Raw genomic sequence first — 9,867 nt, 5'->3', positions numbered from 1 at the left:
ACTTCTCACGCACAACTGCACAAGACCAGAAAACGTAAAATAATATCGACAGTTATTGCAGCCTACGTTAACCATCATTATTTCAAAAATTTTAATTCGTAAATAATGAAAAAAAAATAACAATAATTTAATATTATATTAATTGTTGTTAAGGTAAACCTAACTAGTTAAGTAGTAACTTGTAACTATATAATATATCTAACTAGTTATTATAGGAAAGTGATATTTTAATTATTTCAATTGTATTTATATATTTTAAGCCCAGTGCCAAAATCAATTAATCCTTATCGACACAATATACTCGTATAAAGAGTTAATAAATAAGCCTATATATTTTAGAAAGAGACAGAAGTTTTCTTAGAATTGTTTATCTAATATTATTTTTGAGTTTTTGACATTTTATCGTGTTTGAGTTTGACTATGTGTTATTGTGTAAGAAGAAAAGCTGTTTATAATTATTTCCGGTGAACACATTTTATAATAGGTAACATACACGTATTAATTAGAAATTAAAATACCTATACATTTTAGTTTTGAATAATACAATTTATTAATATATTATAATATTATATATAGTATATCATGACGTAGGACTATATATTTACAAGGGGGGGAGGATAAATAGTGTCCAGCGGAATCGATAGGTATGTAAATATTTTAAACAGTAGCCGGCGGAGTCAATACAAACCTTTTTCCTAAATAAGTAGTTTCGACGGAATTAATAAGGCTGCAACTTGTTTGCGCCTGAAAATTTACCTGAAAAATTAGAACTCGTTTGGCACACGTTGATATTATTATCTATAGCTGGTTAACGCACACGAGAATAATCGCGTTTTATTTATGTAAAACGATGTGAACACTGATCGATAAAGACCATGATAAAGAGTTCAAAAAAGAATTATTTATCATTGTACTCTCAATGATAACATAGAGTTACATGTTATAACTTATAATGTAGAGTTCAATGTTCTTTACCAACAGTACATCTCGATAACTTACAATGTGCGTATTGTACATATATTTTGTGACTCTATCCTTACCAATATATTTATTTTTTATTGAAAATGGAATTAGAAATTAATGAAGTTTTCAAGTCACGATCTTAAATTTACAAAATATCGAGTTTCAAAAAGTGGTGATTAATATTTCGTTGTGTAAATAAAAAATGCAAAGCGATGGTTGTTGTAAACAAATTATATACAACAGTAATTCAGGTTATAAATGATCACAGTAATCATACTGAGTATTCAGAAAATGAAATTGAAAGAGATAATTTGTATTGTTGTGAAACGTAAAGCTAAAACTGAGCTACAGATACAATCAAGTAAAATAATAAGACAAGAGCTTCATTTAAATCATGGTAAAAAAAAAATTAATACAGTGATATTCATTTATTAAGAAATTCTATGTATGCCGCCAGAAAAAAATCTCCTACGCTTCCAAAAAATAAGAATGAAGCAATTAATCAGATAAGAGAAATGCAAAAAAAATTGTTATTTAAAGATGAACAGTTTATTTAATCAAGTAATGATAAAAATTTGGTCATTTTAACTGGTCCTAAAAATTTAAGTGTTTTATGCAATGATCAACATGTTTTTTGAGATGGCACATTTGATTATTGTACAAATTTTTTTAACCAGTTATTATTAATATATTCATATTTTATCAAAATTATTTTTATGTACCTGTAATTTTTTGTTTTTGAAGAGTAAGACAATTATAAATTCAATATTAGTATTGATTTTCTCAATATAAACTGAAATACATTAAGAATTTAATATTTGCCTAAATAAAATAAATAAATTGAACAATGATTTTTTAAACAAAACCACTTTTTTATATTAAAAAACTTAGTTATTTATTGTTATTATTATCATACTTTATAAATTTACTATATTAATTGACAATAGAATTGTTGACATGATTTAAATAGAAAGAAATAAATAAAAATATAAAATACAAATAATATAAATATAGTATATAATATTCTATTTAATAGAAGCCATTTTATTGGTTAATAAAATTGCAAACTATTATTAAGTAGTTGGCACTTAAATGGAATTGTAATCCTTATTATAAAACTTTCTAATTTATATATAAAAAAAAAGAATAGAGAATTTATTTATATTATTAAATGAATAATACATTTCTCTAAACTGCAGCACTTTAAAATAAATATGACCTAGTTAAAATAATATATAAAAAAATATCTTAAATATTTTATTCTAAAAATGGATTGCAGTCATTTCCAAATTTCTCAACATTGTTTGAAGTTTCTGCTCGCAATACTTGTTATTGAGACTCAGCTGCATCTTCTTTTTCTTCAGTGACTTCTGAAAACAATGACATAATAAGGAATTTTTTAAGGGGTGGGAGGGGTAATTTTTTTTAGTAGAAAACTGTAATTTTTATCACCAAAAAAACCTCCATTTAACTATTAATAACACAATTATATATAATATATAATTGGATTACTAATAAATTATAAATACTGCAAAATATTAGTAAAGTAAGGCTCTAGAGTCTAGATCTATCCCCCCAAAATTACACTCCTGCCAGAAAGAGATTTAGCTTCTTTAATTGTCTTAAATTACCGAAACAAGAGTTTTCAATTGAACTTTTGCCAGTATTTTTTAATTTCCTCTTTTTGTTCAGTATCTCCAGATTTTTTACAGGAATATTGTAATTCAAAAGCTTAGCGATATCTACAGTACCTTTTTTATCATCCGTAGGAGACTCAGGTGACTCAGGTTCCTGATTATTTAATTGAAACTTGGGCTGAGGAGTACATTTAATAAGAGCTGGCTTGCATGGTTTTGTCTCCTAAAAATAAAGTCAATAAATAAATAAATAATAATTTGTTATGTCTTCAAATTGTTCACTTACCATTACAATTGAAGCAGGCTCATCATGATATTCCTGAATGTGGCGTAGACAAACCTCTTGTTTCATAAAATATTGAACGCATATTTTGCATTTAAAAACTTGTTTTGGAGCAGGCTCATTATTATGACATTCCTGAATGTGGCGTAGACAAACCTCTCGTTTTTTAAAATGTTTAACGCATATTTTGCATTTAAAAATATGTGTTGTTTGCGATACCTAAATTTAATTTAATATTAACAAGGTTTAAAATTAATACATAAGATTAAATTAAATAGTTGTTTTTAAGAGGACACCACGCCCGCATATGTTGCCTCTGTCATACTAACATACATAGTAAATGTTCGTTCAGTTAAACTAATTTTGTGTCTTTAGTATAGATATAAAGAGTAAAATGACCTATTATCAAACTCTAAGATAAGAACATTATTTGTATCTCTTGTCGGTTTTTTAAGGTATTTCAAATTTTAAGTGAATTATGAGTATATAAAATATTAATATTTAAAAATATTATAGGTAATTCGCTTAAAAATTAAAAATAGTAAAAAACTGTCGAAAAAACACAGATGATGTCCCAATCTTTAAGTTTGATAACAGGCCATTTCACTCTAATATTAAATTGGTAATACTCATCAAAAATTTGATATGTTGAATGTTTGTAAGACGGAGACAACACATATAGATATATAGACATATAGATGGTGTCCTTTTAACTATATAATCTAGTAATATTACCTGATCGTTAAATTATATAAACAGAATAGAATAAGATATACCTTACCATAATTAATATAGTTACAATCATAAAAACAATACATAGCAAATAAATAATACCTATTATTACTATTATTTAATTCAAAACTAAAATAAACTGTTACTGCAAAACATGGTAAATATATCTTGTATGTGATTCAACACAGCATTAATATAATATGTATATCATAATCATAGGCGTGCACAGACTCTAAAAATAGGATGTGCCAACATATTATTATTGGCCCTCAATATTAAAATGATTGGAATTTTTTTTTAATTTTAAAGTATTTATAATATACATGTAAAAGAAAAATACAAGTTAAGCGTATCATACATTTCTGATAATTGTAGAGGGTTAACATTAAACCTAAAATACAATTAAATAAATTAACAATGGACAATAATATTAATAATAGATAATCACGAGTAAAATAATTGAATAATTAGCTTCTCAATACACGATAACAATTGTTCATATAAAATAAAACCTACCTAATATGGAACCTATAGTACAGCTAGCGAGTAGTACTTGTAGTTAATCATAGGTGAAACTACAGGTCAAATCAGTCAGTCCATGGCCTAACATAATACTCTCTGGATATCATAATATCACACTAACTTAGTAGTTGGTAGAATTTAAAATAAAAATCTAAAACTTAATTTTTTTTCATATACATCACTTGGCCTTTCCTAATAAAATTGTCTAGTGTCAGCTGTGTATAATATACTAAAACTAAAGCAAAAAAAGAAAAAAAAATTAAAAAATAATGGATGAATAATATTAGCCATCATTTATCTTTAAATTATAATACAGGCTTAAAAGTTTAAACTACAAAGTGAAAATAGTGAAAAATTCTAATTTTACAAATTTGCTTAAAAATATAATTTAAAACTGACTTTAATAGTTTAGATACTGTTGAATTCGCTTATTATGAAGCCATATATAATAATATTCTGGGTAAAACAATTCCAAGTAATGTATTTGGTTGGTTTTATATGTTATGTATAGTACTTTTATTGTACATAATGATATCGTTTATAAAGATTAATTTGAATAAAGCGATATTATTCAAAAACAAAAATTGATTTTTATAATCATCTATAGCAATTAATAATATATGCACATGTAGTAAATTTGATTTCGTTCGAAGCGATAATTCTTAATCTTATCTGTAACAAATAATATGTCTTGTACGACAATATTGTACACAGCATATGTTTTTTAGTTACCGATTTTATTACTATCAATACTATCTATCAACCTATTTAGGAAATGTATTTTTTTATATCTATCAGGTGTGTACTTTTGTTTCAGTAAACAATGATATAAAAAGTATCAATGACATTAAACAATATTTCTAATTTTGTTAAAAAAATCTTATTCAAATTATGAACAAATCACTATAATAGATTATTTTTCAAACAAATCATAAACATATACTATAATATACACGTATTTTTATAAAAAATTATAAATATCTTGAATGTTAAACTATATATTCTTAAATAGCATTATACAGTGAACAATTTGTTTAATAAATCAATTTTTCAAAAAAAATCAAGTTGCTTTTTAAAACCCAGATTCATCAAAGTTCAATTATAACGATCAGATTCTCTAGGTCCATAAAGATCGTTAGGAATAGCGAATTCAATTGTATAATATATTACAATTAATAAATGAGCAATTTCATTAAGGCATTGGGTGCTTGGGCCCATTAATAATCGCAGGGTGTGCAGGGTGGATACATCTAGCACACCTATGATTATAATATACTAGATTAAAGACATACATTGTTACAAATCATAACTGCATATAGGTAGTAATAAAAGCTTGTTAGAAGATTCTAGAAATGTATGCTCTAAAAATTACCAAAATATTCATGCACTAAAACTCTTAAAAAAATTAATATATGCCTTCAATTTTTTTTTTATAATTTATCAACAAAAACTACTTAACATCTTAATTCTGTAATTTTTATTAAAATTTTGTTAATAGTAGTAAAATTATTGTATTATTTTATATTTAAAAATAAAATACAAAATTATAATTTATGTAATTGCATGCATAATAAAATATTATAATATGATAATATGTATTAGTATAATTATAATATATAAATTTACTATTTTTTTAGTCCATTTAGTAATAAAAATATATAAATTCAATTCCAGACCATACTTGTTAGTTAGTATGCATAGGAAAAAGTAACAAAATCAAAATATATAAGTACTACAAAAATATTCATTGTTTGCATATTAAATATATAGGAAAAGCAAACCACTTCTTATTCTTACCGGAAATATTCCAGAACTATTTTGAGTATCACATTTGACAGTTTCTTTTTTATTTGAATGACTTAGCACATCATTTCTAAAATGAAATTATTAATAATATCTTAAAAACAAAAAAAAAATGTACATACCGAAATAGTTGCCGTTTTGTTTGCAAATTTTTTACTAGTTCCTTCTTCTCTGCTTTACGTGGTAGGATTACTCGTAATCGTTTCCCTGGTAGTTGTGGCCTTAATCCTCGTTGTAAATTATGCGCTAGTCGAGGTGCTAGTTGTGGCCTCAATATTTGTTGTGGTAATTGTGGTCTCAATATTTGTGGTGGCCATGGTACTTGTCGTGGCATGAATACTTTTGGAGGTGTCGGTACTTCTTGATGTTGCATATTTAAAAATTGATTTGATTCTTTAACCTGTTCAAGTTCCGAAGAATTTGATCTGTCAGCCTTCAAAACGCCATCTTCCACCATGATAGGCTAAGTTAAAAATAAAAAAAAAAGAATGTACTTATTTCATAACAGTGCAGATAAGATTAATTTTAGTAAAATAAATACCTCAATTGTATCATCAGCATCAACTGATAATCCATACTTATTTTTAATACCCAACAACAGTGCATTTTTAACAATTGTCAGTTCTATTTCCATCTCGTCAATATCGTTCAACAGTGCTACACAACCCTTGCACATGCGATCCTTATTGTTTACAATAACCACAAAATGATCTCCGATAAGTTCAGCAATCTTTTGTGTTAATAACTCATTACCAATATGTGTACGGCGAAAATCGAACTGTAAACCATTACCGACTAATTCTTCTTCACACATAAAACAAAGATCCGTCGTATCTAAAAAAAAAAAAGAAGTTACTCTAGAATTTTTTTTCAAAAGAGACCTATAACTGTTTATAATAATTAATGAAATATCAAAAGCGTTATATTAAACAAATATGTACGTTTAAAGCGTTCAATTCATATACCTTTTTTATCCATTTTAATCATACAATTTAGCACGTCTTGTAGGTTAGGTACACTGGTGACAATTAATGCGAACGCACACGGAACACAATTTGAACGTTGTAAACAAAACTACGACGTCGCGCACCGGACAAAACCGTGTTCCGTTGGCGCTGGTCAATGGCTGCCTACCTACCTATCTATATCGAACTAGGTACCCGAACGAGCGGATCGCCGAACGGCGGCCAATTAAGTGTCGAGCGCGAGTGAACGACGTTTGTAAATGTGAGTTGGCGATGTTCAGCAGCGAAGCGGCAACGCCGACGCGAACGACAGAAAAAAAAAATATACAAAAAAGAAATAATTTTAAAAAGAATAAAGTCCGGAAACGAAACGCTGTTCGAGCGCACGCCGTTTTGAACGGTGGCCGACAGAATGCATCAACAAGTGGCGTCCAAATGGCGTCGGTACTGGTTTACTGCGCGTGCGTTCCGCGTCGTGCCACGTACGTTACAACGTCTTACCGCGTATGGCGGCAGGCCGAACGCCACGATTTATCTAGTGGTACTTCACCGAAGCGGGGCGGTCGTCCGCCAAAGAGTATGGCCCTGGAACGAGGTCAAGGAGTAACCAACAGGAAAACCGAAGGACGGACGCCGTTCGACGTTTCGATAGTACGCCTACGACGAAGCCTGCCGAGTGTTCGCGATCCGCGGTCGTTGTCTGCCGTGCGTGATAATATTATAATATATCCCTGATACGATGCTCCGCCAGGTCGCGCTGTAAATACCTATCGTAATATTATTGTATCGGGTGCAATATTTTTTTATTATTAAGTGGTCATTGGGTGGTAGTCGAGGTGAAACACGGCGTATCCATGACATCGATATTATAGATTATCAATGATATTTTAATGTAGTGTGTACTTTTGTTTGATGACTTTATTGTTTTGAAATTCAAACGTTAACGCGTAATAACGAGCTGAGAAAATTGAAATATTAATGAAAACAAAAAAAAAAAATCAACTCGAAATTACAAATTAAAAAAGTTGGGAATAATAATTATCCGTTAGATTATTATTAGTCGATGTCAACGTACGATACTACAGGTAGTATAATAGGTACGTTAATAGGTACTATGTGGATAACAATATTCAAAATCGACAAAATCTGTGTGTTCATAATCCAGGACTAAATTATATTAATGAGTTCCGTGTAGATTTTGAGATATCTGCGCACAATGTTTTACTAAATCGTTATCTCGATTCTCGATATTGTAAAATTGTGGCTTATACTCTTTTCATTTGGCCCAATAAGTTGCGTACGGCCGTTCTCCCGTACCGTCCGATAGCGTATTTGCTGATAGGCACGCCGCACGGGATTGAACCGTACGTTCGCGGGGTCCTGTCCGTTCTCTCGAATAAATTCCTCTAATCATATTATTACGTCTGACTTAGAGCCAGATACACTTAGGCCGCCGTACACCCGCTATACGTTTTCCCGGCCATCGGGTAAATTTATGTTTTACAATAAAATCATTAAAATCACAAACGTGTAAACGTTAAACCGTCGCGTTGACCCGTGCTCGTCGTACGCGGTAACGTTAATATTATTCGGAACAGATGTTCGGGTATTGCAACGGCAACATTTTGGCGCGGCGGCGGCTGAAAACCGCGACGGAGACAGCTGCAGCAGCTGCTGCTGTGGTTGACGACGGTGGTGCGCGGCGACGGCGGCGGCTGGTGATGGCGGCGAGCGGCGCGCGGTCGATTGTTTATTTTTCGCGCGACGAAAACCAAAGACGGCGGCAGCCGCGGTACTGGTTTCGGGGTTCCTCACCTGTGCGCTGCGCGCGCCGACGTCGACGGTATATCGTCGCGGTACGAAAGGCAAACACGTTCGGGGCGGGGTGGTGTTACGTTATGTAATAATAATATTATTACTTTCCAGGCCGTTTCGCGGCGGGATTATTCTCGGTCGCGCGGAATTCCCTGCAGTACGTACTATAGAAATATAACTTTATTACGTAATCGTCGACTCGGGAATCCTAGCTAACCGGAAAACACACTTGCGGCTAGAATATTACCTCAATACTAATATATTAATATTATAATATAAGCAATTTACCCGAGGTCGATGTGTCGGCGTGAAAATAAAACTCTCGCCTTTCGGTGTCTCGATCGTCGAGGAGCTTCCTCTGCGGGGAGCCAATTCGACGCGGCCCGTGTGATGATTGCCGTGGACGTAGTCGTCGTTGGCCGGTCGCGATAGTCGACGTACTCGCTTGCAGTGACACGCGCACACGGCGGGTGGTCGAATAGGTAAACGAACATGACGTCAAGTGATATGGGTGATACGACGAGTTGTATTTATGTACTCTATGAACAATGTGTAGTGAGATTTTGAATAAAAAAAAATGTAACAACGCGGTACGCAAAGTCGGAAGTTGGCGTAAACGCGGTCGTGCGGAACGCGGATTCGTCCGGTTGACGGCTAGAGAGCCGTCAGCCCGTCAGAGCCGATCACCGGCGCGACGTCTCTTCCCGTCCCGCCTAGTCCTGGGGTTTTGGTCGGGGAGTCGATCGTGTCGCGTCGTAGTCGCCCGCGGTGGCGACCGAGTCGCTGCGATGCCTGTACTCTGTTCTGGTGGAGCCGTTGAGTACCGTGGCATTTAATTAAAACGTTGGTTTTTGATTTATTCATTGAATTTATTGATGCTGTAAAAGCCAAAAGGGTGACCAAAGCCCAAAGGGTTAGGTTGTGCGCAAAATATGTGTCTGGTGTCTGGTTTAAAGCTCAACTGTTCCTAAACGAGTGGAAGTATCCGTAAATAGAACTATTAATTACAATGCATTATGATAATTTAGAACCAACTAACCGAAAGGGTGTGTATTTATTATATTTTAATAAAATTTTATTTTATTATACACTCTTAAACAGTAATGTTTATAAATTTACTACATTTGTCCAACTATGTATAATAGAG

General features: G+C 31.7%; 1 protein-coding gene across 2 annotated transcripts; it reads right to left on the bottom strand.

Moving 5' to 3' along the window:
* Window positions 1–2,027: 2,027 nt before the first annotated feature.
* Window positions 2,028–9,665, bottom strand: LOC114128786 (uncharacterized). 2 transcript variants are annotated; one of them, XM_050207758.1, is made up of 7 exons: window positions 9,009–9,665; window positions 6,482–6,774; window positions 6,063–6,403; window positions 5,935–6,010; window positions 2,887–3,102; window positions 2,715–2,823; window positions 2,028–2,333 (listed from the first exon to the last, which is right to left on the bottom strand). In XM_050207758.1, exons 2-7 carry the CDS (start codon window positions 6,752–6,754, stop codon window positions 2,293–2,295), a joined length of 1,056 nt encoding a protein of 351 aa, XP_050063715.1. In that variant the 5' UTR covers window positions 6,755–6,774; window positions 9,009–9,665; the 3' UTR covers window positions 2,028–2,292. The 2 variants fall into 2 exon arrangements, with proteins under 2 accessions (XP_050063715.1, XP_027849171.2); XM_027993370.2 differs by lacking the exon at window positions 9,009–9,665 and adding an exon at window positions 6,906–7,765.
* Window positions 9,666–9,867: the final 202 nt, after the last annotated feature.

Source organism: Aphis gossypii, chromosome X (assembly GCF_020184175.1).
Source record: "Aphis gossypii isolate Hap1 chromosome X, ASM2018417v2, whole genome shotgun sequence".
NCBI classification, from domain to species: Eukaryota; Metazoa; Arthropoda; class Insecta; order Hemiptera; family Aphididae; genus Aphis; species Aphis gossypii.
Note: the sequence above shows the minus strand (reverse complement) of the source record. Positions and strands in the feature narration are given on the sequence as shown.

Excerpts from the sequence above, each read along its gene's own strand:
- LOC114128786 (XM_027993370.2), bottom strand. The coding sequence starts at position 6,927 with ATGATTAAAATGGATAAAAAAG. Across the intron at positions 3,103-5,934 it reads ATAGTTCTGGAATATTTCCG|GTATCGCAAACAACACATAT; the intron begins GTAAGAATAAGA and ends AATTAAATTTAG. Across the intron at positions 2,824-2,886 it reads AGCCTGCTTCAATTGTAATG|GAGACAAAACCATGCAAGCC; the intron begins GTAAGTGAACAA and ends CTTTATTTTTAG.